We start from the raw sequence: 25,679 nt of genomic DNA on the forward strand, positions 1-25,679 counted from the left end.
AACGGGGGGAAAGCAGTGGCATTATACATTTGTCAAAAGCCAAACATGTCCAAAAAAAAGTTACCAATCCGGGATTATATACAATTTATTCGAAATGGCGAATGTAAGAATACGATAAGGAAGAAATCGTAGACACCACTGATGTCATGTAAAAGATGCCCAACAAAAATGAATACTATAAATAACCGTGTGTCTGAAAACTGTTATATAGCCGCTCCGAGCATTTCCTGATCAGGATGCTCTTCCGGAGGTGCACTTCGTTATCAGCGAGCGAAAGTAGGTCAAGGCAGATGAAAGACTCACGTGGAAACCCGGAGCGGTGTTGATTGACGGAGAGGGCTAGTTCGGCGATCAAGACTATCGAGAGGAATGTCAAGCTCAGAAGACCGCCATCCTCCTCGCCCTCCCAAGTTCGCCATTCCACCCCCATCCAGGATTTGGGCCTCCACGTCCAAGCCAGTCTTGCTGATGACCCCTGTTCTGTCACTGGGCGTGGCCGGTCGACTAGGGCTGTACTGTGTCGCGTTCTTCGGGACGGTTCGGGGTGGTTTTTTGTCGAGTGAGGCGGCGGTGGTAGAAGTGGCGCCCGAGGTGGTTTGACCGCTGACGGAGGCCGAATGATAATATGATCTTCTGGTGGCTTTTGTGTAGTCAAAGAGTTTGAAGCTATGTCGACGTCAACTCCGTTCCTGATCGAATGGTGAAACCTACTGTTCTTCCATCATCCGCGTTTCTGGGCTCATCGAGTCTGGATCTTGTCCCTCCTTCCTCTTGCGAGCTTTCAAAGGATTCTCTTCCAACAATAACTCTTCTAACTCATGTGTAGCGTCAAAATTGGCTCGCTTGGACTGGTGTATCAGCGACAGAGTGTGACGAGTGTCATGTCGAGTCACTCACGTCAGGTTCAAATGGTGGTAAAACCTCCTTATTATGCAAGGCGTTCCAGTCGATGCCGCGAAACCACGGGTGCGATTTGATGTCCTCGAAGCCACCGCCTCCTGGCCGATAACCCAGTCGTTTGTTGGGATCACGTTCCAAGAACTAAATCTAGTCAGCAAACGCCTCAGACACAGAACGAGTCTACTCACAGTGCGAATGGCGTGCATCCCTTCCGTCGAACACTTCCCAGGGGCTTCTTCGGGCCAGGTCAAGGGTTCGTGTAATATTGCATTCGTCAGGGCTGTATTGGTCCGACCACGAAATGGCCGTTTTGCGAAAAGAAGTTCGTACCTTACGAAGTCAGCCGGTGGTTCTCAGGAACTCGGAGCACGTACGCTAATATGCCTAATGACCAGAAGTCCACTGGGGCAGAATAACCTCGTTTCGTCAAGACCTCTGGAGCTGCAGGGATCAGCATGCGCGTAAAATCGTGGTCAAAGGTCTACGAACCCATATATGCCATACTACCGGCGACTCCTGTTAATAATCTTCGATCTGAAAAATGCACGGCAATGTTGAAGTCGGTAATGTGGGCATGACCTCGTTCATCCAATAACACATTGTCAGGCTTCAGATCCCTGCACATGAGCTTGTATTCAGAGTGAAGAAGAATGACGAACCGATGAACAATTCGTTTTGAATGTAGGTAGTCGACGGCCATGACCAGCTCCGCGACGTAAAATCGGACCACTTCCTCGCTCATAGCCCCAGCTCTATCAAGATGAACTGAAAGAGTCAGACTGAAGCCGCTCATTACAATAGAGGAGGTCATAAGTACTGACATCGGAGATCCCCTCCCAACATCAGGTCCAACACAAAGAAACAATTCTCATCATCCTGAAAAGCGTACCGCATGTTGACAACAAAGGGATGATCGATCTGTATCTAAATTGCCTTTCCTTATGTTAGAGTAGAGACGTACCTCCTCCAATAGCCTACGCTCCTGTACTATGTTGGCCACCGCTTTCATCTTGACACATTTCGCCTTATTGATGTATTTGAGGGCGTATAATGTTTTTGTGTGTTTATGTTGGACCACTCGGACCTATCAGGTATTAGCAGGTCAGATGGATGAGATGAACAAGTAATTTACTTTTCCAAAAGCCCCCTTCCCGACGCTCCGTAGTAGATAAAAGTGGAAGAGATTGACATCGCCCTCAAAATCGATAGCCTGTGTGAGCATCAGCAATGATTGTCACTTCCGAGTTCTCGACCTCACCTCTGGCTTGCAACAAGCAGCACCCATGCTACGATGCTTGCCGTACTAACCGAGAGTACGCGCCTGATGCGACGTCAAAAGAGTGAAGCCGAAGAATGGGGTCGCGGCTTAGCAAAGAGCCTGATTCGGCTGGTGTGACTAAACGGGATGGCGAAAGGATGAGGAGGAGAGACTGTACAGGTGTCGTCCTACGGCGATGGGAGGGAGAGGGAGAAGACTCGATGACAAGAATTGGAGTTGGACCAGACAGCGACTAAGTTAGGAGAGATACGTTGTGTAAACTGTAAAATGAGCGGGTTCAAACTATGAAGACGAGGGAGTGAGATTTGAAAGGACGGTGATCTCGATGGACAGATAGATTTCTAAAAAGGAGCAGGTAGGGGTGAGCGATGGAATCGGAGTACTCGTACAGATAGATAGGGTGGAACATGTAAGAGAGGGAGAGAGAAGGGGAGAAGGACAGGCCTGTGTACCTGTGTACTGTAGAATGCAAACCAGGGGAAAAAGGGGGGAAAAGGATGAGGAATATGTAGGACAGAGGGATGAACCGTGCAGAAGAGGAAAGGTATCACTTACCAGGCACTAGAGTAGTGTACCATGTAACTTACCTGCAGCCATGCAGCATGCAGCATCAAGCATCCACCCTTCCTCTATCGACGAGACATTGAGTAGCGGACACTGAGACTTGGTTCCTGTCTGCAGATAAGTCGATGTATCAGAGTGATAGAGCGATTAGAGAGAGAGAGCGAGGCGGAGGGAGAAGCGTATTTACCGGTTACAACTCACTCGTTTGACAATAAGGGCAAATTGTGCGACATGAAACGTCTCAAGTGCCATGTGGCTGCAAACTACTTATACACTCCCTGAACACTCTGACCGTTCATTAGATGCATGTGGGTCCGGGTGAAATGGTCATCAAGTACTAGAGTTGTACAACTACTATATCAGGTCATGTAAAGCTACAAGTTTGGTGACAAAGTCACAGTGGTTGATCAATTGTTGGTCGCAGACGACTTGAGACTTGTCGTCATTTGGTGCCCCACGCCGTCGCCCTACTCCGGGAAGCAAAAGATGCTGGCGGTCTTAACACAGATGGAAGAATATAGGTGACAAGGATCAGAACCGCCGTGAGTGTCTATTACTCAGCCACGACGACATGATGAGAAGAATGGCTTACCTGAGGCCAAGGGAAGGGACTGTCATAGACTACTGATTCCTGGAACAAAGGTGTCGTTCGGTCGATCCCATCCTCAGACGCCCAGATGGCCATGACCTCCACCATGCCCAACACCAGCCCACAAACGGCACCAGGCCATAGAACACTTAACATCACTCGCTCAAGTAATGGTTTGTCACGTTTGGGAATCCGGTCAAAGAGGATAGACGCAAAGTGCCGCATGCGCGATTCCGCAAGCTTATCCTGGAGCAACCTTTGAGGTACACGAGGGGTCGACGAGGGACGTTGACGCTGGATAAGCTGAGATGGTAGCCAGGCACCATGCAGGCTATCCTTCAGCTTGCTTCGGAAATAGGAAAGGAAGACAAACACACCCGTATGGAACCCTTTGAGGTAATTTGATTCGGCAGATCACGGCCGACATGCCGCTCCCCATCGTTTTAGCGTCGATAACCCAAAATTCGGAGCCAGCATTCGGAGCATTGGAAGGTGTTCCGTGCTTGTCGATATATGATTCATCGTATACTAGGGCGTTGTAAGCTCTTCGTTCAACGAAGCAGAAGCAGCTGAGGGAACGTACCGTACGAAATGAGATAACCGTCGTCTTCACTAAGATCGGTACCATTCCGAGGCACAAATCTGGGTTCCTGCGCATACCACTTAGGTGGTAATTGAAAGATCTCGATGGGACCCTTTTTACCGGTGGCCCAATCCGACAAAATCTGTGATGACGAACGTTCGTCGACAGGACGGCTGACATTACCAGAACCTCGAGCTCGACCTCTGTCTACCAGCGTCCCCACGTCCATCTTGACGAGACAATCCACCTTGGCTGCCCCACCCAACCGTTCGTCAAAGGACCCCTCTCCCATTGTGCAGCCATACACATATCGGGCGGCAGACATGGCTTTGTCAGGAGTTACAGTGGGGAATTCGAAAGGGATGGCTGAGAGAGGGAATGAGTGGGTAATGTTGCCGGGTGTTGTCGACGCCGAGAAAACGAATGTGGGCATTTCAAATCTGTAGTAATGTAGTTGCACCACGTCGTCTTCTCCCGCGACCTTCTCGGCCTTTGGAATTTCCACCGCACCGACAGAATAGACGAGTTTGGCACTTTTGAACCGACATGCTAGCATGTTGATGGCGACTGGTCGGTCGCATACATATTCGTCCCAAGCATTGGCAGTGTGAAATATGAGACACGGCTCGGGGTCGACAAATCGGAAAACTTCTCGTGTTTTCTTGGCAGCGCCCAGCAATCGAGGAAAGATGATGAACTCGGATGGCAAAGACCGGTCAAAATGGATCAACGGCAGAGGAGGAAGTGAAAAAAGATTGCTAGGAGAAAGGGTCAGCGGGAGGTTGAGTAAGATAGTGTGACTTCGTGTGGCGGCAAAATCGTGCATCCTGTCTTCTGTCAACATACCAAGTGTCAGTGGTAAGGACCAACATCTTTGCTCGACCGATATCTATTCCCTCCTTCCACACAAGGTGCTGTCCTTTACGATCGATGACAGAGTAACGTGCGTGAGGCGGCTCGAACATGTTGGTAGAGTAGAAGAGTAGCGACCCATCGATAGGGTCTATACGGGGATGAGCTGTCATCCAGTCCTAAAATATGAGCTCATAAATCTCATGTAAGAATAACGGGCGAACTTCTTGAACTCGAGGTAGACCGAAACGGGTCCACCATCCTGACCTCCCTCGTCGTCGTGCCAGATCTTCTCCGCTTTTCGAGTCGACCAGACGATCCCATCCCACCGTTTCTAGCTCTGGTAGACGGACTTCTAAGGGTGGTCCCGATTCACACGTTGCAAGTAGTCGATGATCATCGACATGTTGAAATGACTGCTGTTCAGTCTCAATGGTCTTAGATCCGTCCTCCATCTTGGCTTCCTCTCCTGCCTCGATCCCCAAGCCCTGTCCCCACCAGATGACATTGGTATTCGCAACACTCAGCACACCAAGTCGCCCACGAATGGCCAAGATGAAGGCAGTGACAATTGCTGAGATCTGACGATGTAACGACGATAGAGGTAGGATAAGGAGGGCGATCGATGGTATAGGAGATCGAAGTATCAAGAGGGTCATGTCGAGCAGAGGAGTGGCCAAATGTCGATTTGTGTACATAGGTGGACTGTCCGGATCAGTGGGCATCAAAACACCATGTAACATGCCATCACCGTCAAACCAATGATAGTGTCTACCCTTGTGAGGAGGATAGACTGGATTGCCACCATTGCGGATGTACTGGCCACCTAGGAGCTCGGAGGGGATCGATCCGAGTGTCACTGGACAGGGATGCGATATGTATTCTTCCGTCACGGGGGCGAAATTACCTCTGAGAAACGGATGGAGGTCGTTTGTGGTTGAGGCCTCAGAGGTCGACATGGTGGTGAATGTCTAATGCACAGCACGAGTAGAGTACGAGCCTACTCGTTCTTGCAGACATGCAGAGATCGCAGAGATCTGGCAGGTGAAACGACCGACTTGTGTGGGAGATGTTGGGGGGTTACAGATGTGCCACATTGAGCCGCCGTAGCCACGTGGCGATAACGCCGAAACCGGGACATGTTCCAACTTCACCTCACTTCTATTCACTTGGATCGAAAACTTATCCAACACCATGAGGTGAGCTGTTTTCCTACCTAACCGGCGTGAGTTGAGCTAACGCCGTTCTCTCTATCGAACCATAAACCGTCACATTCTCTTGACTCATTTGACCCACATGCAGTCAATACCTCCACGTCCCAAAATCCGAGCTGGACGAAGCCCAACTTCGTGAATTGGAAGAATATGAGATTTCACAAGGTCCCTTATCTGTACTTCAACAGGCTGTTCGGAATCAATCACAAGTTTTAATATCTCTGCGGAACAACAAAAAGCTTCTGGCGAGAGTGAAGGCGTTCGATCGACACGCTAATATGGTGTTGGAGAATGTGAAGGAGGTGAGTTGCCACACAAACTACATTTGTTAAAGTCGATGCTTGTCACATCAAACTTGTCACCATCTTGTCTTCTTCCCCTGTAAAGAATCTTAATGATGGTAGATGTGGACGGAAACACCAAAAGGAAAGGGTAAAAAAACTATCAACAAAGATCGTTTCATTTCGTGAGTGCACCCCTTCCCCTCAAAGACGGTCTATCGCTTATCATGACCAGAAAATTGTTCCTGAGAGGTGATTCGGTCATATTAGGTGTGTTGAGATTCATCATCCAGAGTCGAGAACAGAGCTGACCGAACAGTTTTGCGGAACCCAGCATGAGACAGGGGCGGATTATGGTTCGTGTAGTCGTTTCTAAATACCCAATGCTACATGTATATCTTCGCATCGAAGATGAACATTCCCAAGGAGTCGCTTTTATCCAGTTTTCCCATCACACGAGATCGGATCTGCCCTATGGAAGTCGATTTGACAGCGCTGGGTTACCTAAGGTGAAAGGAAAAGCCTATGTGCATGTCATACATGAATTCTCACTACCCACAACTTGAAAACCCTCGATCTACAAACAGATTTGATTCAGTACACCCAGAGGCTATTGATATCGGGGTGTTAACCTCAACACAAAACCCCTACACCCTTGGACGAATTGCTGAGTGTGACGAGAGCGTCAACGGCTTTCATATCTGAAATCATGTCAACAAGGTCCGGTACAATAGATTGATATAGGTACAGCAAACTCACCAATATTCTTCCCCAGATTGATATTTGTCAAAGCTCTCACGCTGAGATCATCTTTCACAAGAGCAATGAGCTCCACGAAAGGGTCTTCTATATGTATATCCTGAGTCGTCAACTTCACATTCACTCTTTAACTCGGCCGGATACAAACTCTCGGTAAAACCACTCCGATCTGATCTATCAGCCAGTTTAATGTTACTTGATAGTTTTGACACTCACCGGTCCACCATCGGAAGCTTCGACTGTAGCGGTATCTCCGTTAAGTTTGACGACTTTGACAGTCAGTCGGACCGTTTGACCTTTGAACTGAGGAAGTAGTCTAGAGTTTATACGAGCTATCATGATTCAGCTTCAACCTCTATTCACCCTTGCACAAATCTCACGCTCAGGACCGAGACGAGACATGTTGATAACGTAAACGACGGCGTGAAGTGATAGAGGTGGATGAGAATACAGTAAGTTAGCGGAGCAGTTCAGAACGCCAAAAGTTGAGGTGGACATGGACGCGTTTTGATACCGCTATCAAACCACGTGGGAATGAGGTCACGTGCAATTCAAATTGGTTTGAAAAAGTTGAATTCAGTTGTCGAACTTTCTTAGACTTTCTTCTTGCAATATCTCCTTTCTAGCTTTCAGCCTTACACAAGTCAAAAATGGTTTCATTCCAGTAAGTACAAAGTCATGTGTTGGAAACGATTGATTTGACTGATATGAAAGATGTGATTCATGTGCCGATACTGTCAAAAAACCTCAATTGGATAAACATCGTCAAAAATGTAGAGGTAGCTTTACTTGTCTCGGTATGTTCTGTTCCTCCTTTCAAAAACCCTCATTCATGCTGACCGAATTCAGATTGCTCGACTACATTCCATGATCAAGCTTATAAGTATGTACATCTTCCATTGGCCTTTGGCTCATGACTGAATTAGAATGATTGATGACGTTAATAGATCACATACAACTTGTATTTCCGAAGCTGAAAAATATCAAGGAGCACTTTTCAAAGCACCTAAAAAGGTCAGTCAAATCAATCCATTTGACTAAAAACTTGTCTATAATCTGATATCATGTAGGGAAAACAACTTTCCAATCATTCCACTCCTGTTCATGTACCATCCACCACCACCACCCCTGTCATTCCTGTGACCCTGGAAATTCCAACATCACCTGATTCATCCAACATCCATCCATCTCGTCTTAAAGCTCTTCAGTCTAACAATTTCCAACCAAATTCTCGTTTGAGCGAAACGGGTAATCGTGGAGGTCGGAATTTCGTCCGAGGTAGAGGAGGTTACGGTGCGTCAAATAAAGGTAACATGGTTTCTGGACAAAACACTTTAAAACCTCGTGAAGGTACCATGAGATCTTGGGGCTCACCTGCCGTTTCAGAACCAATCATCAATACGTCCAATGAGGAGGATAAAGGGGTTGTTTTACCATCTACTGTATCAGTGGGCATGGAAGTATCAGAGAAGAAAAAGAGGAAGAATAAAGGTGATAAGGGTGGAGCAGGATCGAAAGCCCATTCTAAAAATCCCAAATCATTCAACGACGAGACAACACATGTCACATCTTCAGCCGATCTCAACGATATCAGTATCGTCCCACCAGTCGAGGGCGGCACGAACACCGAAGAACAACGACCTCAATCCAAGAAACGTAAACGTCAGAGCGAGGAATTGCAGAACCAACCTGTGATCAACACCACCCCCATCTCCTCAGACGATGATAAAACGGTCAAACGCATTCGCAAGAACATAACAAAGTTATCCGAGAAACAAAAAGGCACGATTGCGCTGGGGGATTGGCTTGATGAGGTTGCACAGAGCAAGGGAAAGACGTTGGAGTTGAAACAAGTTTTGAAAACTTTACAGGTCATGTGGACGGATGGAAAGTGGATCTTGACAACCTCGTAATTTGCTTGTTGTAATAAACTGAATGACATGTTAATGCAAATGCAATGTTTGAAATTTTCTAAACCCCTGAAAGCCATGCATGTATATTGGCGTGTCTAAGTTGTACAAGAAACAAGTATCATTACGATGGTAAATCAGATTGTGATGAATGTTCCAAGGAAATACTATCCAAACTTTCATTTGCGGTATCGAAAGAATCGCCAGAAGAGTCGGATGGCAATTCCGGAAGTTCTCGTTCTACAGCAGCATGAGCAGCTTCAGTGGAAGAAAGATTGACATCTGTTTGAAGATCAGGTAGGGAAGCAGCTTTGATATTAGGTCCCAATGATAAGGCTCGTGCTTGTTCGTAATCTTCTTCGTGTATTGACATGAGAGATGATGATTTTGGAAGTCCGGCTGCTGGTGGAGAAGAGTAATGAGGTGAGGGAATGAAGATGGGATGACGTTTATCGGCCAAATCACTTCTCGCTGACTGGAGAGATTTCGCTGGGGTGGGTAAGATTATCGGTTTATCTTCATCGTTAGAGTCGACAAGTTCAGAATGGGGAGTAGGAGCTTCGATATTGATTTGTGGACCAGATGAGTCATTTGTCGTCGGAGTCGCTGGACCTGGGGAACGAGCGTGTTTACGTTCGATTCTAAGTCTGCCCGCTAGAGTTTTGGCAGCCGCTTGAGGACCAATTGTAAAACCTCTTTTAGTCTCGTTAGGATCTTTCGGATCGGATCCTTTCCATCTCCTCCACCCTTCAAAATCTATCAAAGCTTGCATGCAACCCCATTCGACAATCTTGCGTTCCAACCATTTCAAAGAAACAGGTTTGGTGAGGAAATCGTTGCAACCCGCCGCCAGAGCTACCACACGATCACTTTGAAGTGATGAAGCGGTGAGAGCGACAATGATAACAGATGAACGGAAAGGAGAAGATGGGGCTTCGCCTGTCGAACGAGGATATTCCGAACCTGGGGTACTGGGGAAAACGCCGATGTTATGACTTCTTTCAAGCTTGCGGATCTCTTTTGTCGCTTCGATACCGTCCATGACGGGAAGTTGAATATCCATCAATATAAGATGGAAGCTACCAGTCCGCCATTTCTCTACTGCCTCTAAACCATCCTTTGCAGATTGATATTGTATCTTCTTTTTGCGTAAAAACATTGCCAGAATGTTTTGATTGATAGGGTTATCTGTTCGTAAGCTTTGTCTTTCAATCTACCTGATACTCACCTTCAACTATCAGAACATTGATGGGAGGCACCACCACATCATCGCTCACACTCCGCCTAACTGTTCGCAAGACCTTTGGGGGCTTGACAAAACCAGGAGAACTGGTTTTGGTAGGTTGAGATGGATGAACCTCTTTGGGTGACGGCAAAATCGGAGGAGAAGCCGGATTCTTTCTTGCAACCTGCGTGAGGGTCGCGGCTCGGTCTCGACCTTGAGCAATGATAGGTTCGACATTCTGATTAATCTGAAAGGTCTTTCGACGTGATACGCCTCGACCTGGCAAATCAGGTGTCATCGTCGGCGACATTTCCTTGCTCCCTGAACTGCGCCGTGAGGCTGACTCCTTTACGTCCGTTTTGCTCGTAGATGACGACATGTTGGAAATACGACGAGCGTTCTGAGGTGAAGTCGCAGGAGATTGATTTGACTCGTCTTGATTCGCCCCGGAAGAAGTTCGTCTGCCAGTTGCTTTCCTTCGCAGTGTGTCTGATGGCATTCTTCCGTAAGACGACCGTCGACCGTCTGCCTTTGCAGGCGGTTCGAAGAACATGCCAACAGGAGTTCCGTCAGGGCTCTGAAGGACGATACCTGACGCAGCAGAACCGGTCTTGACCGAGGAAAAATACTCAAAGGCTGGGGTGGAAACCAGGTCGCTGGAAGGTGGGATGGAGAGGTGCAGAGCATCGTTGAGTCGTCTATTGCTCTGTATTGGAGGATATTCGCCCAGCGGTGAACGAACAGAGTGGTGAGTAGGATGTTCCAAACTCTCCTCCATGACTCGATCAAAGAAGCCATTATCCCGGGCAAGTTCTGTCCCAGTTGGTGTACGAAGATTGGCGAAGAACCCTCCTCCAGGAGATCGAGGGCTGGTGGCGATAGGTGAGAAGTATGGGTCTACAATGGGTTGATGAACGGCAGTGTGTAGAGCTGTGAGGAAGCGACGAGGACCGACTGGCTTGGGTATCACCATCACGTCTGGATGAATCAAAGTACCGCTCTGAGTCGCCCAGGGAGATCCAATGAGACCTACGATGACGTCCCGTACCAAGTTGTAATTTGCAAGACTAGTGAAGTGAATGATCATTTGGCCGGGACGCTTGAGGTTAGACACTTGACGGACATGTGGTGTTGATCTGGCTCGACTCGTCATGGTCGGTCGTTTACCGAGGTGAGGTCGAACGGTGGTGGGCAGAGCTTGGGAACGAAGACGGATCAGCTCTCTACGAAGGACTGAGACATCGTCGTCGATGATGATGAACTTGTCCGCCTCACGAGCTGCAAAGACACCAGAGCCAGCCAGTGACATTGGCGTGGGCATCGTCACCGTCTCCATGGCGGGAGGGGTATTTGGAGATCCAGCATAGCCAGAGTCACGCCGTGATCCATCCCGACTGTGCGGTTCGGATTCTTCAAGGGGTTTATGTGAAATGTCCAAACCCCAGACGGCTAGATAGCTGGTCAGATGTCGGGCAAAGACACTTGTGAGACTGGCGTGTAGCAGGACTTTCTTGCCTCGAAGGGATTCTGCGAAATCTGAGAGCTCAAACAGAGTGGGTTCACGAGCGAGGCGGACGGTAGAAAAGGGTTGTCGGACTGCTTCTTCCTCCGCTGACAGGGCGGCCGGTTCCGGAATTGGTCGACCACGAGGTAACATGACTGACAGCTCGTATGCTCGACGAGGCAGGCCATCGTTGAGTGGTGAGGACGGCTTGGCATCGGTCCGTAAAGTGGCGTTCTGACTCTGCAAGAGTCGACGGCACATGATGGTGTCGAGTCTAGGGGTGGCGGCGTCACCTTGTTCTTTCAGTTGACTAAAAGGATTGAGTTCAGCTCGCGGAGTCTGACTGGGTGAGTCGTACGATTGAAAGATGTTGTGAACAATCTCAAAGATGCACAGAAGAGGGCCTTGGGCCAGTCCGAAAGGGGTAGAAGGGAATGTCTTTCCAGGGGAGGTGGGAAGGCCGCCGGATAACATATTTGCTTGTCGATGTTTGTCAACATCGGCGTTGGACAAGGGCAATTCCAGACGAGGGGTAAGAGAGGGTGACTGAGGAATGATCTGCAATCCGAGCTCGATTGTATCGCCTTTGTGAGCGACGAGAAGAATTTGTCGGATGACGTGACTGAGCACATATGCTAGTCCTTCTCCATCTCCACACACGCTGACATGCTTGATCCCCACATCACCATGAAAGAGAACAAAGTCGACTCCTGCTTGAGCCGCTTGACCGCTCAATAGATCAGCGACACTCTGCAGTAACTCGCCAATGTCAAAGTCATTGGCGGGTTTGACAGCTGGAGGTGTCCATCCGCTTTCCTGGGCATGGAGAGGTGCGCAGAGGGTTTCTACGTTGGCGGATAAGTAGTTCAAACTCCGCATGGATGTGAGAAGTGCTGATAAAGATGTGGTTGGCATCTGAACAGTACAACCAGAGTACTGTTCTTTGGCATTATCGAGGAGATGAGGAGGTGATAGGTGAAGGAGGGTTTGAATAGCTGATTGAACCGAGTCGGCTAACTCGAGAGACAGGGTATGAAGAGGGGTTCGTACATCATCGTCCGATGCAGGGCTGGTTTGAACGGAGCCTGAGTGGACCGGTCTGGCGGTGGGAGGCCCTGAAGGTGGGAAAGGTGATATTGGTGGATGCCCAGAACCATATGGATCGTGCAGTGGAGATAAGGGGTGACGAAGATAGCCTACGCGAGCAGGTAGAGGAGCGGAATAAGTTCTGTTATAGGCTGGAGGAACAGGGTGTACGGGAGGATCGAAGGTGTATTCCTCTGCTGGTGGTCCAACACCTGAAAATTCAGGATCGATAGCTATGTCATTGAAAGCAGTCGGTTGACTAACGGCTCGATGAGGCATAGTCATTGTTGGTCCTCTTCTCTCGGCTGGAAAACTTGGTTCTGTTGATCGTTCGCTCATACTGGAAAAGGAATGTTCTCGGGTGCTTCGACTATCATCCTCTGATTCACTCGAAGAGGGAAGGGCGAACGGATCTTCAGCGAAAGATGAAGTATTGTTGAAGGGATCTGAAGGTGGATGAGATGAAGGATCGAAAGGAGAAGGACCTGGAGGTCGAGGGGGCCAAGCGAATTTAGGATTCGTAGAGGATGAAGAAGATGAAGCTGATAACTGATTTATGAGTATGTACATGTGAAATAGACAGGGAAAAGAGACTCACAGGGAAAGAAGGATCAGATGAAGACATCGTATCCTTGTCCATGGTGGGCTCGACGGTAACACTGTTACTGGTATTATTACCCATATCCTCTGCCAGAGTTTGAGTTTTGAGTACGGATTGTTTGCGAGGTTTCGGTGCCGTAGGAGGTAAAGCCAGAGAAGTGGGAGGAAGAGTAGATTTGATCGGAGGTGGAATCGGATAAGATGGGGAAGAAGTAGACGCATGGGGCTTGAGAGCAAAGTACGGCATGTTGACCAATGTTACTTGTCACGATCACGCCGTTATCAACTTGTGAATAGCCTTCACAGTACCGAAACCGCAGTGCTACCTGCCTACTGCCTTGATGCCGATCGTCCAGCCTGATATTTGTACGCTCGTCGTACGTCGTATGTCTCGTCTGGTAGATGGATGAGTGCCTGACCACCTGTCAATCGATCGCGAACACAATAATGGTAGATACAAGCAATACGTTAATACGAATGGAGGATGAACAAGAAAAAAACGAATGAAGGACGGGTGAAGAGACCTTTGGGTGGGAGGGCTGAGCCGGTGAGGAAGGGGTGGATGGACGGTGGCGACGCCCTCCCGTCGCCTTCGGGCGAATGTACGAGTAGCGTAAGAGCGTCTGTTTGTCCCGTCTGCCGTCTGACTGGTAGGTGATGGGGTGTAGAGAGAGGAGAGACGGGATATATGGTGTAACGAGTGTGAGAGGGAGGACAAGGAAAAGGAAAGATAGGACGAAGTTAGTGTGTGGTTTTGGTTCGCTCCCTTGGGCCCTCAGCCTCGCCTTTGATGGGTGAATCCCGTACGAGTGGAATCCCTTCTTTTCGTAGCAAATTCTACGATCTGCGACATCTCTCCTATGTTCACTTCGGCCCCCCAGGCTCTTTTCAACAGCTTCTTCAAATGATAATCAGTTCATACTCTATACATCACGTCAACCCTGCAGCATGACATTCACATGTGCGCGAGTATCATACGGTACAAAATAGACAGGTGTATAGCATGCAAGCACACATTGTGCACGGAGATATCACAGATCCAGCCACATCCGACTCTCTTCGGCCATCGGACCAATGGCCGACCATTGACAGACAAACCCCATGCTATCTCATGCTCGAGCTGGATAGAATGACATAATCTCCTCGTATCTAATATGATCAGTGCTCAAAACCCTCTACCGTGCTGAAACAAAAACTCACAGAAGTCTCTTCAGTTCCTCTCTCCCGATCTCTTCCTTCTGCAGGTCAAATTCGAAGAAGCTCGGTTCCAAAGGTTTGGCGGATGGCTCATCCTCCGGGTCATGGTACGCCTCTAGATAAGGGTGTTCTAAACATTGTTCGACCGTGTATCTCTTCCGGGGGTCGACTGATCGTTAGTGACTCGGGACTGGCCCCTGCGATTGACATTACTCACAGGTCAGGGTTTTGGTCAAAAAGTCAATGGCCAAGGGACTGGCATTTGGATACAACGACTGAAATGTCTTCCTCTTGCGGAATCTAACACTCAGCGATCTGACCAGGAAGGCAAAACTCGTGCAACTCACGGCAGGCCACGGAGATAGTCCTTCGAACGCTTGGAAGTGATAGCATGAAATTCGTCAATGCTGGGAGTACCAAGGACGTCAAGAATCAAAGCAAGTTGGTGATGGCTAGGCGTCAGTATCTCTCTGGCCACTAAAACTGAATAGCTCACTAGTCTTTGCCAGGGAACAAAGGCTTCCCACTGAGCATCTCCGCCAGGATGCATCCGATCGACCATACATCTATCATCTGTCACCGTTAGCATCGGACCGATGGCCATAGGAATGAGCTTGCCTTTGTGTACATCCGGAAAGACAACATGACTTCCGGAGCTCTGTACCACCGTGTGGCTACGTCTTTTGGTCAGTAGCAGCCTTTCGTATCTCGTGCTGATCACCTACATTCGGTCATCAACCCGTTGTTATTGGCCTCCGATGGGAAAACGGTCTGAGTGCTCCTGGCCAACCCAAAATCGCACACCTTGAGGTCGCAGTTGGCATTAAGTAGCAGATTAGACGGTTTGAGATCGCGGTGAATAACTACGGGGGTCAATCAACTTTTCCCACCTGCTGACAAATAGCAGACGTACTTTCGGCAGAGTGCAAGGCCTTCATGGCTCGACAAGTTTGATAAAGGAAGTATTGACAATGGTCGTCGCTTAAATCTTGAGTCCGGATGACACGATGAAGATCCGTCTCCAACAATTCTTGCACTAGGTACACTGATTGATCAGATACATTTCAGCGACATGATGGGACGAATCACCCTCTTTGAACAACTCATAACTCGGGGGTTTGACAATGTCCAGTACAGAGATTATCTGCTAGTCAGCGGGAGACGAGGCAGCAACGGACGAATTCTCACATTCTCGCTGAGACCTTCCTTGGCAAAATGCTTCAAGAGCTTTAGTTCTCTCAATGTCCGCAAAGCGAACATGGCATGGTCAAAGGGAACAATCTTTTTGATGGCCACCTTTTGCCCAGAAGGGCGATGCACAGCTGAGACGACGACACCGTATGCGCCTTCACCGATGACATCGAGTATCTGATATGTGCTACCTGGTAGTGTGAGTTGTCGTCAAGCTGCCTTGAGTGGACTGGGAGAACTCACCAACATTGAACCTCACTTTGCGAGGTGGAGTGCCCCTGGTGTGGAATACCTCTTGGTTGGGTTTACTCTCCCTGGGTTGCTCTTGTGCCGGTACTCCCATTTCGAACTTGTTGACGGGCCAGGGAGATGTCGATCTGAGAAAAAGAGGTGAATGATGTGAAGAGACTGAGATGCTGACCGGCAGGCAAATGAAATACGATGTGGAGTATTAGTCGGTTTCGAACAAAGATATAAATCGAGTGGTAGGATCAAGGAAGACGGATTCGATGGCTCCCTCACCTTTGATGTATATCCCTCTAGGAAGGGGTTTTGAATTCTACGAGGTTTGCACGAGCGTGTCAAAGCCCCCACTTTCCTTTGCGACTCGGGCAGAGAAGAAAGGTAGACTTATTGGGATGGGAGAGGAATTGGATGGGAGAGAGCGAAGGGAGAGATGACAAGGATAGAACGAGGAGAGAGGACAAAGGAGAAAAAGACGAGTCAAAGGTGGTTCCGGCGGGCAGGAGACCGAATTTGAGCGATATCAGTAGTGTAGAAAGGGGGGTTTGGACGTTTGGAGGTGATGGGGTGGAGAGTGAGATCTATAGAGTTGATGAGGCTAGCTCTGATATGTATATGATATAAAGGTAGTAGATGAGTACTTGTACGAGTAGCTGTTCAAGATATGATGATTTAGTATACGTGGATTAGCTGTTGTTAGGGCTCAGAAGGGCTTTTGCGATGGGGGGAAAAGTTAAAACACTCTGACACACTCGATTTGACGCTCGGACCACGACCGCATTCCATCGCACGGCGCACCCCCTCGTGACGCGTTTCATCCTCAAAGAGCTTTGCGCCGGGTACTGGGGTTATTAAGCATTGCGACGTGGTCGTGAAGATGATGATGATGATGATGATGTGAGTGACAGTCGTAGCTAAAATGTTGACAACGACGACGAGGACGACAACGAAGATGCAAGCCACTACAACAGACCATGGTACAAGAACAAGGTTTGGCCGACACGCCACACGCGGTTGACCGACGGTACGGCTTGCACGGATGGAGCCGATGGCCTCCGATGGCCGACATGCGCGCCAGCCATGGGGTGGTGACTGACTGATTGCTTATCTCCACACTCGCCCCACTCGGTCACTCGCTAAATTACTAATTGCTAAGCTCCATTATAATAAATGTTACTACAAGTAGTTTACTCCTCCCTCACTCACTCCTTGATCTAACTCTTGTTCACCTTCGTAGCTCACCTCTCCTATACGCCTCCACCTCTCACTTGCCTCATCATGGACTCTTCTTTCGCCATCCCCTCTAAGGGCTCCATAGGCTCCGATGGCAAGCCTGTCCAAATCATCACCAACTCGTCCGCATCGAAACCTTCCGAGCTTCCCAACGCTATTGATCTCAGCCATCATCTCACCGAGCTCTCGAAACATCGTGCCGCAAGCTCCTTGAAGGAGCTGTACCGTTATATGGCAGTGCCTCATATGATCACCATGGCTGGAGGTGAGTCGTATCTTGATCACCTGACCATTCGACGCTCATATCCACAGGTGTCCCCTCTCCTGAGCTCTACCCTTTCGAGACTATTTCCGCTTCTCTTCTCACCCATGACGCCTTCCCCCTCGACTATCCCAGAGTGCCCCAGAAACCCAAGAAGTCTTTCTTTTCTTGGCTCTTCCCCTCTTTCAAACCGACCACCGACATCTCTATCCCCAAGTATGTGGAGAGCGCAGACGCCAGCACCATTCAGCTCTCCACGTACCTTCAGTATCAACCGGCCACCGGTCTCCCTGCCGTCCCTCTATTCCTCCGCAAGTATGTCGAGCTGGTGTATCAACCCGCGTACGCTGATTGGGACGTCCTTCTCAACTGTGGAGCCACGGATGCGTGGAACAAGGTAGTCCTCATGCTCGTCGAAAAAGGTGACCCTATCCTTGTCGAGGAGTGGACCTATCCTGGTGCTAGTAACTCTTACAGTCCACTCGAAACTGTCAAAATTGCATTGAAGATGGATGGCGAAGGCATCATTCCCGACTACATGGATAAACTGTTGGGAAATTGGGATGAAACGGCAAGGGGTATGAAGCGTCCTCACGTCCTCTACACCGTTCCCACGGGACAAAATCCCACCGGCGCAACGATGGGAGCAGATCGCAAAAAGGCCATCTACGACTTATGCTGCAAATACGGCAAGTCATGTTCTTTCCTTAACGAGCTAACTGAGCTGATCGCTCAGACGTCATCATTTGCGAGGATGAGCCGTATTACTGCTTGGTAAATTTTTCATTCTCAGCCAATGGTCCCTACTGACTACTCCAGTTTACGGGCAAATGGACACCCAAGAAACTCGCCGCGGAGAAATCCATCATGGCTCAACGCACGGAGCAGGCAGAGAAGCAGGACGGCAAGGAGGGAAACGAGGCTTTCCTCAAGGCACTCCCCCCGTCTTTCCTCAAGTTCGACACCCAAGGCCGTGTCATTCGTATGGATACCTTCTCCAAGACGAGTTGTCCTGGCTCTCGACTCGGATGGATCACCACCTCGCCACTTTTCATCGAGAGGCTTACACGTGCCACTGAAGGATCATCTCAAAGTCCCAGCGGTTTCGCCACAGCGTTGACCGGTAAAATGCTGTCCGAATGGGGTATGGAAGGTTATATCCGCTGGCTTCGAGGCATCAAAGCCATGTATAAGATGCGTCGTGACTGGATGTGCGATGCTTTCGAGAACGTCTTTCACCTCGAAATCGACGATGCACCCAACGGTGTCAAGACCAATGACGTCGTGTTCGACATTTTCGACGGTACAGCGCGAGGAGTGACTTGTTATGCCAAGCCCACCGATGATACCGCTGCGGGACGATGGGATGAGAAGAAGGGTTTCTCCAGCAAGCACGGTTTACCACTTGTTTCCTTCATTCCTCCTACGGGTACGTGAAATGTCCACTTGATGGACTGTTGCTGATCCGTAGCTGGCATGTTCATCTTCCTCGCTATCCACATGGAAGGCCATCCTGATTACAAGGCTTTATTGCAGAAGGGCGAGAATGCCGTGGAGGTGCTCATGACCAAACTCTGGTTGGAGCTCGCGGAAAACTTAGTGCGTTGATACTCAATCTTCCAACGTGAACTAGGGCATATGCTGATACCTCAGGTCCTATTCGCGCCAGCCACGTCTTTCGACGCCAATGGCGTACATGGAATCGGAGGGGAAGGGATCGGTTATTTCCGCTTGTCATACTCGATTGCGACTTACGAAGAGACCAACCGGGCCATCTCCACTTTTGCCAAAATTTTGACCAAATTCTTTCGCGCCTAGAGAGTAGAGCAAGAGATGTTTGTACATTGCTGAACGATCTGACCTGTGATAGAAGGGATATCAGACTGATTTGTAGATTGGTTGTATGCAGACCCGTGACTGATGAAGACGGTGCATGGTGTAAGTGTGAAACCTACGAAAACTGATACTATCGGAACAGATCACTCTACTGGTGGTCAATTAGCGCACAGACCTCGTCGTACTCGTCATCGTGTACCATGTACCGCCCATGGTCCATGGCTTAGTTACCTGCTGAGCACACATCTCTTTGCTCTCTTCTCCTATCTCATTGTTGCCCATCGTTCCTTCTCTCACTCTTGACCTCCTCTTCACTCCAATGTCCGCCGCAGATAATGACATGAGGTGTAACAACCTCAAATGTCGGACCCTGGTGGGTCAACATGGTAAAGGTGTCGTCACAACCTGCTCCCGTGAGTTCTCCTTCGGCGTATGTTCCTTGACAATGAAGCTAAACGAAAAGACCTCTTCTGCAGTGAGTTATACCGATGTCAATGGAGCAGCGGTGTGATATCCAGTCCCATGTGCTAATCAGTTGTTCTCGAGAAACCAAATTTGTCCCGCTTGCGATAATCAGCTATCTGAGCCGTATATCCTTCTCACTTCCTTGTTGGCGACTATTGACCTATAGAGATGACATTGTGGTGGCCTGCCTGAACCCTTCGACGGATTACAAGAGCGCAAGTATCTCCTCCTGACCTGTTGGTCATGATACTGACCTGTGGTCAATCTTGGCAGGTCTTACACCTTCTTTGATCTTGGAAATCGCGGCAAGGTGGGTGACAACCATGATTATGTATCGACTGATACTTAGAGGTATGTCATTTTGGACATATCAGACGTCACAAGAGAGGTCAGTCCTCCCGTAGCGTTGTCAGGAAGAGAACTGAGAAGAAAGCGAGTTCCAAACGTTGGTCCTGAAGAATGCTCAAACACGTCTTGCTCAATTGGAACAACAGGTAAATACAGGTGAGTTGGTGAGTTTCTATTACGATCATCAGATGCTGACACTTACAAGTCAATGGGGAATTGCAGAGTAAGTCAAGAAACAAAAGAGTGATATTGAAGGAACAGTCGCCAATACCAGAATTGCCAGTGAGTCTTTCTACAATTAAAATCTGTGAATTTGGTGTTGATGCTCAGATCTCGAAGGTGAATTGGAAACCGTCAATCGACAAAAGCAAGATCTGATCAATGAAGTGAGGGAGAAGGATAGAGAGATGAATCGTTTAAGAGGAACATACGACAAAGTACGCTATCTGCCTGTAAGTGGAATACTAGCTTACGGAAACAGATGAAACGTCGTGCCATTCTTGGATCCGCAGCACAGGCAGCCGATATCGCCAACGGACAAGCTCAACATGCAGGATTAACTACTCGATCTCCTATTGTTTCCAATCATGTGGCTCAGGTGAGCAATGCTCAACATAGATGAGGATGAGGTTGAAGATTTTGAACAATGGAAATCATCCTCAACCTTTCGTACCTACTCCTCCAGGAGGACACGATAGCAGGATACCAAAATACGTTCCATCGAATGGAAACAAAGGTCGAAGTGTTTCCAACCCGACTTGCTTCCAAGCCACGACTGCACCATTGACGAATAATCCTTCTGTGTGTGCGGCGTTGTCCAGAGTCACTTTGGGTGGACTTGGGAGTGAAAGAAGTGGTAGTGGGATTGGCGGGTTTGGGAAAGGGAAACAGAGGCAGTTTTAGGAATCACACTTTTGAATTTTACATGTAGCGCGTAGCGATTGGTTGTTATTTCTGTACATCCACCCGACTTGCGGACCGGGGCTCCGCGTTCGATCGCATGATCATGGCCGGGGTCAAACTCGTTTCGCCCGAGTACGAGTAGCATGACGCTCTACGCTCTACTCGTACGCTGACGTATCCTCCCCTCCTCCTATGCTTCTTGTTCATACACCGGCCAACTAGCTACCAGATTACACCTTGCAACCCAAACATGGTAGCGACCGTCCTGACTAAAGATGGTAAACCCATGTATCAAATCCCCATTTCTCAACGTCCTTCCCATGGTCCATTATACAGTAAAATATTCTTTCCACTTCTCTTCTGTCTAGGGCAATTATTTATCAACACTACTCAATTTTTATGTCTACCTCTACTGCTCGTACCTGTGGTAGGGAGGAGATCGTTTGATTCAGCTATCGGCTGGACCAAAGATGGTTATGGAAGATTATGTGAGTTCCACCTATTTTTTTTCATTTCTCCTTACCTGATCCTACCGTCCACGGTCTAAAGCTTTGCAGAAAAGAATGATACGAGTGAAAAGGAAAAACAGATCACACATGATTTGGACAAAGCTCATGTTCATAGTGATAGCTATTACATGTCTATTCGCACCACATTCCATCATACTCACTACCGATTCACCACCATCACTCACCGACTTGGTGGAACGTGATGAAAATGGTCGAATGACGAAAATCAATTTACCAGATAGACTAGTGATCATGTCGAATCATCAAGCGTATTCCGATTGGATGTATTTATGGATTCTAGCTTGTTATTCTGGTCATGCTAAGGGTATTATTATTTTATTGAAGATAAGTTTGAAAAAGTTACCTGTGGTGGGATGGGGAATGGTGAGTTATTATTAATCTTTCTTTTCTTCTTAACTTTACTCCTTCATCTCATCATTTCCTTTTCTTTCTTCAATCTCTTAATCTCCCTTAACATTTCCCTCACTCTTCATGAATTTCATCTCTTCTTCTTCAAGCGTTTCATTACCTTACTCATACATTCACAACACCTCCCAAAGATTAGGACATATATCACGGATATCAGTTGTTCATATTGTAAACTATGATCAAAACGTTTTTTTTTCTAAACCACATAGCAATTCTTCAACTTTATATTCATGCGTCGATCTTGGATTGCGGACAAAACAAATCTCACAAAAGCTTTACTCGATCTAGGTCGTAAATCTCAATCCAAAATTGAAAAATACCCTTCAGATAAATCTTCTTTACTTTCCAATTCCAGTCGAGCACCATTATGGTTGATAATCTTCCCTGAAGGAACGATAACTTCAGACGAAGAAGGTATAAAATCAAAACGTTATGCCGATAAAGAAAATATAGAAGATTTTGAAACTTTGTTGTTACCACGTTCCACAGGTCTTTTATTCTCTTTAAGAACTTTATTACCTCAAATACCAGATTTAAAACTTATGGACGTAACTATTGGATATCCAGGTGTGAAAATCGGTGAATATCCTCAAAATCATTATGGTCTTTTAAGTATTTTTTTAAATTCAATACCACCACCTTGTATACATATACATTTACATATCTACGATCAATTATCTTCTCTTACTTCTGGAATACCTTCTTTGGTTCCTACTTCTTCAACTGGTGAAGTGACTTCTGAAATAGGTTTGGCAAGTCCTGAAGAGGCCAAGGAGTTTGAACTTTGGTTAAGAGGAGTGTGGAGGGAAAAGGAAGAACGTATGAAGAGGTTTTATAAGGATCAAAGATTTTATTCTCAAGAAGGAGGGGAAGATGCAAGAGAGGTCATACCTATTAATCAAACGTAAGTTAGAACTGCGGTACATAGGTTTGGAGCTGATCAGATAGAAATTGGTGGCATTGGATAGGTGCTGCAGGTGGAGGAGGTATAGGTACCGTCGCATTGTTAAGTTGGGTGATATGGCGCATGATAAAATAATCATTGTGATTTTTATCACGCATCCGGGTTTTGTTAGAAGAGAGCAGATAGAATGGGTAAGATAGAAGAGGACAGACATTCTTGTACAAGTTACAAGTTACATGTTGCATGTTATCGTTCTTGTACAAGTCACATGTTGCATGTTATCATTCTTGTTGGCAAAAGACATGGGAATAAGAACAGGAGTGGTACTGTACATGGTACATACTTGAGAGACAATTCACAATCAACATGAACGAAATGAATGAAGTAACGTAAACAAGGAGCATGGGTAGACATATGAATTTTCAAGAAGTGAGAAGGGTGGTAGGTTACATTGATACATGAGACGAGTAAGGAAAAGAGGGCAGCAGGGCAGTGGGGCAGGATCATTGTGTCAAAGATGAAAGGATATAGTCGGTTTATGATTCCAGACAATCGAGAGGGTATGAAACAGAGGATACAGACTTGTCTTTTTACTTCTTCCCCCTGGCCCATCGCCATGACTCGAAAGCTCCTTCTGCGGGACTACTACTCGTCGAACTACTTGCTCTCCTACGTCGGGCAACACTGGTAGGATCAAGATTCCAAGTTTGATCCCCTACATGATTGACTTGTTTGTTCATGTCGAGCAAATCGGCAGGAGCGAATTGAGTGTTGTACGCTCTGGCGAGACAGGAAAGAATGTCAACGGTAGATACGACATAATGAGCGGAAAGTTGAGTTGGAGGAGGAATCGGAAGACCTGGAAAGGGTACAAAGCGAGAGTCTGAGAGTGAAAGAGTTGAAAGGGAAGGAGATGATATTGGAGATGAAAAAGTTGCTGAAAAAGTTGGACTTGGTGAAAGAGGTGGAGTAGTAACGTTTGGGATGAAAACTCGAGAAGAAGCAGTAGCTAGTATGAGATGTGAGGTATGTAATAAAGTCGCTGAAAAAGAAATCGTGTGAACTACAGAGTTATCAGCTCATTTCGAATATGATAGAAAGGAATTACTAACCTGGTACTTTATCTTCACCTCTTTCTAAACCCGCATTTTCTTTCACTTGAATTTTCTTGACTAATTGTTCCAATCCCATTCCTAAAACCTTTTTACCTTCAGAGGGAATGACTAATCTCGTGCAATCTTCAACACTGATGACGCTTAGTAAATCCCCAGGACAGCCTGAATCGATAGGAGATAAATGTTCAGGAGAAGCAGGAACGAGCATCGGAGATGTTGATAGTGAGATAGAACTTGATCGAGATATTCCACCAGATGAAGGATTGGAAGAAAAACTATCTCTTCTTGTATTCCCATTACCCGACCCGGACAACACTCCCAAAGCCGCCAAACCGTTAAGACTCATCACTTGCATTGCGTCGAGCACTGAGGCGGTTCCCGGTAATGAAATCAAAGGCTGTAGGGCGAGATGAAGAGAAGAAGAAGATACTGGAAGATTTAATATGGAAGGTGTCTGAGAAGAAGTGAGGTATTTTAATATCATCGTGTCATCTAATATCCATGGTGTCTCTTTATCCATGACGATGGCAATTCGATGTAAACCAGAAGCGAATAATGGTAAAAGGTTCCGAAGGATTGTGTCAGGTGAGAATGAGTGATATGGATTCTTTTGAGAGATATCTGATTATTAATCACTGCAGTTCATATAAGGATGAGGAATGAGGAAAGGAAAAAAAAAGTTACCGCAGACTGCACCAACACCAAGTTTTGTACCACGTCGTAGGGATTGTACGATGTCTCTACTTCTTTCATCCAAATAACTCTCTCCCTCATCAAAAGGAGAATCCGGAATGTTTTGATCTCTGACTGAAGTAGATGATGTGACACCTCTTTGAGGTGCAGGACTACGAGAGTGTGAATTCGCAGAAGCTTGAAGGACGAGTAATAAAAACGTGTTCAAGTCGGAATACTTTCTCGTCAGCCTCAGATTTCATCTTGAAGAGTAAAGTTGGAAACTCACATCGAAGAATGCATACTGTTCAGGATTTATCTCCACCAATAAACATTTACAGTCTTTCTGTAACAAAACCTATCATCAGTGATGCCAAAGGATTAAATAGAAGTATCGACATACCTCTACAGCTTCTTCCATTCCCATATTCCCAGGTACCTTCCTTACTTCTTGTTTCACCAATAATTGTTCAGCGGTGACTTGTAACCACTCAATGTCCTCAGGTGGAGAAGGTGTATCAATTTCTGCAGTCTTATGAACAGATCTACTGCGTGTGACATTTGCTCCTTGAGGGAAATTGGACGTAGTGGGTAATGACGTCGAATATGATGAACCAAAGAGAGAGTTACTGAGACTACCAGAAGAGCTTGATCCTCTTGCATGTCGTCCAGGTCGAGGATAGGCATTGTTGTCTGTAGAAAACTTAGATTGGTGACCTATCGAACCATGACGATTGGGTAGTGGGAGACTGCGAGGAGAGGTGGAAAGAAGTAGAGGAGAGGCGGTCATGGATGGTCGTCTGAGTAATGAAGGTGTTGAAGGGTTCGAGGATGAGGATAGAGAAGAAGACTCTGCTTGTCTCGGAGAAGGTACAGTAGAGTCGTTCATGTTGAAGTAGAGAGGGAGTGGTATAATGAAGAGAGCCAAGAACAAGTTGCACAAGGATGTATATGAGATTGTCTTGGCTTTCAGAGAGTGATAGTGATAGTGTTATTCCGAGGTTTGAAGAGTTCTCTTCCTTTGAG

The 25,679-nt window shown here is 47.3% G+C and overlaps 11 protein-coding genes across 11 annotated transcripts; 5 read left to right on the plus strand and 6 right to left on the minus strand.

Moving 5' to 3' along the window:
* Window positions 1–7: 7 nt before the first annotated feature.
* On the minus strand, window positions 8–2,879 carry TREMEDRAFT_44021 (uncharacterized protein). The gene is made up of 13 exons (XM_007004464.1): window positions 2,735–2,879; window positions 2,159–2,439; window positions 2,033–2,110; window positions 1,862–1,984; window positions 1,722–1,818; window positions 1,560–1,665; window positions 1,390–1,517; window positions 1,275–1,341; window positions 1,089–1,230; window positions 898–1,041; window positions 712–848; window positions 304–666; window positions 8–255 (listed from the first exon to the last, which is right to left on the minus strand). Exons 2-13 carry the CDS (start codon window positions 2,183–2,185, stop codon window positions 204–206), a joined length of 1,464 nt encoding a protein of 487 aa, XP_007004526.1. The 5' UTR covers window positions 2,186–2,439; window positions 2,735–2,879; the 3' UTR covers window positions 8–203.
* Window positions 2,880–3,663: 784 nt separating this feature from the next.
* TREMEDRAFT_30937 (uncharacterized protein) lies at window positions 3,664–5,726 on the minus strand (the record flags this gene model as incomplete). Its single annotated transcript, XM_007004419.1, is given in 4 exon segments — window positions 3,664–3,860; window positions 3,916–4,804; window positions 4,824–4,946; window positions 5,001–5,726. 4 exon segments carry the CDS (start codon window positions 5,724–5,726, stop codon window positions 3,664–3,666), a joined length of 1,935 nt encoding a protein of 644 aa, XP_007004481.1.
* A 341-nt stretch (window positions 5,727–6,067) lies between these two features.
* On the plus strand, window positions 6,068–6,573 carry TREMEDRAFT_30560 (uncharacterized protein; the record flags this gene model as incomplete). Its single annotated transcript, XM_007004371.1, has 3 exons — window positions 6,068–6,283; window positions 6,386–6,447; window positions 6,498–6,573. Coding segments are annotated over 3 exons (354 nt in total), but the record flags the coding sequence as incomplete, so codon positions are not given.
* A 322-nt stretch (window positions 6,574–6,895) lies between these two features.
* On the minus strand, window positions 6,896–7,423 carry TREMEDRAFT_62334 (uncharacterized protein; the record flags this gene model as incomplete). The annotated part of the gene is made up of 5 exons (XM_007004609.1): window positions 6,896–6,963; window positions 7,022–7,121; window positions 7,170–7,190; window positions 7,238–7,353; window positions 7,402–7,423. 5 exons carry the CDS (start codon window positions 7,421–7,423, stop codon window positions 6,896–6,898), a joined length of 327 nt encoding a protein of 108 aa, XP_007004671.1.
* Window positions 7,424–7,671: 248 nt separating this feature from the next.
* Window positions 7,672–8,934, plus strand: TREMEDRAFT_62335 (uncharacterized protein; the record flags this gene model as incomplete). The annotated part of the gene is made up of 5 exons (XM_007004610.1): window positions 7,672–7,685; window positions 7,736–7,818; window positions 7,871–7,904; window positions 7,969–8,035; window positions 8,092–8,934. The coding sequence occupies 5 exons, from the start codon at window positions 7,672–7,674 to the stop codon at window positions 8,932–8,934; spliced, it is 1,041 nt and encodes a 346-aa protein (XP_007004672.1).
* A 121-nt stretch (window positions 8,935–9,055) lies between these two features.
* Window positions 9,056–13,316, minus strand: TREMEDRAFT_44022 (uncharacterized protein; the record flags this gene model as incomplete). The annotated part of the gene is made up of 4 exons (XM_007004465.1): window positions 9,056–10,119; window positions 10,160–12,745; window positions 12,815–13,044; window positions 13,156–13,316. The coding sequence occupies 4 exons, from the start codon at window positions 13,314–13,316 to the stop codon at window positions 9,056–9,058; spliced, it is 4,041 nt and encodes a 1,346-aa protein (XP_007004527.1).
* Window positions 13,317–14,455: 1,139 nt separating this feature from the next.
* TREMEDRAFT_30363 (uncharacterized protein) lies at window positions 14,456–16,077 on the minus strand (the record flags this gene model as incomplete). The annotated part of the gene is made up of 11 exons (XM_007004352.1): window positions 14,456–14,495; window positions 14,547–14,712; window positions 14,761–14,843; window positions 14,891–14,995; window positions 15,040–15,116; window positions 15,138–15,223; window positions 15,269–15,406; window positions 15,457–15,588; window positions 15,633–15,687; window positions 15,732–15,921; window positions 15,974–16,077. 11 exons carry the CDS (start codon window positions 16,075–16,077, stop codon window positions 14,456–14,458), a joined length of 1,176 nt encoding a protein of 391 aa, XP_007004414.1.
* Window positions 16,078–17,128: 1,051 nt separating this feature from the next.
* Window positions 17,129–19,290, plus strand: TREMEDRAFT_71644 (uncharacterized protein; the record flags this gene model as incomplete). The annotated part of the gene is made up of 6 exons (XM_007004774.1): window positions 17,129–17,475; window positions 17,523–18,161; window positions 18,209–18,246; window positions 18,292–18,901; window positions 18,944–19,071; window positions 19,126–19,290. Exons 1-6 carry the CDS (start codon window positions 17,256–17,258, stop codon window positions 19,288–19,290), a joined length of 1,800 nt encoding a protein of 599 aa, XP_007004836.1. The 5' UTR covers window positions 17,129–17,255.
* A 337-nt stretch (window positions 19,291–19,627) lies between these two features.
* TREMEDRAFT_30699 (uncharacterized protein) lies at window positions 19,628–20,348 on the plus strand (the record flags this gene model as incomplete). Its single annotated transcript, XM_007004391.1, has 6 exons — window positions 19,628–19,721; window positions 19,827–19,896; window positions 19,940–19,992; window positions 20,047–20,083; window positions 20,123–20,165; window positions 20,211–20,348. 6 exons carry the CDS (start codon window positions 19,628–19,630, stop codon window positions 20,346–20,348), a joined length of 435 nt encoding a protein of 144 aa, XP_007004453.1.
* A 926-nt stretch (window positions 20,349–21,274) lies between these two features.
* Window positions 21,275–23,001, plus strand: TREMEDRAFT_30543 (uncharacterized protein; the record flags this gene model as incomplete). Its single annotated transcript, XM_007004369.1, has 4 exons — window positions 21,275–21,512; window positions 21,649–21,917; window positions 22,172–22,866; window positions 22,911–23,001. 4 exons carry the CDS (start codon window positions 21,275–21,277, stop codon window positions 22,999–23,001), a joined length of 1,293 nt encoding a protein of 430 aa, XP_007004431.1.
* Window positions 23,002–23,456: 455 nt separating this feature from the next.
* Window positions 23,457–25,542, minus strand: TREMEDRAFT_62339 (uncharacterized protein; the record flags this gene model as incomplete). Its single annotated transcript, XM_007004611.1, has 5 exons — window positions 23,457–23,929; window positions 23,979–24,602; window positions 24,666–24,891; window positions 24,943–25,011; window positions 25,057–25,542. 5 exons carry the CDS (start codon window positions 25,540–25,542, stop codon window positions 23,457–23,459), a joined length of 1,878 nt encoding a protein of 625 aa, XP_007004673.1.
* Window positions 25,543–25,679: the final 137 nt, after the last annotated feature.

Source organism: Tremella mesenterica, assembly GCF_000271645.1.
Source record: "Tremella mesenterica DSM 1558 unplaced genomic scaffold TREMEscaffold_5, whole genome shotgun sequence".
NCBI classification, from domain to species: Eukaryota; Fungi; Basidiomycota; class Tremellomycetes; order Tremellales; family Tremellaceae; genus Tremella; species Tremella mesenterica.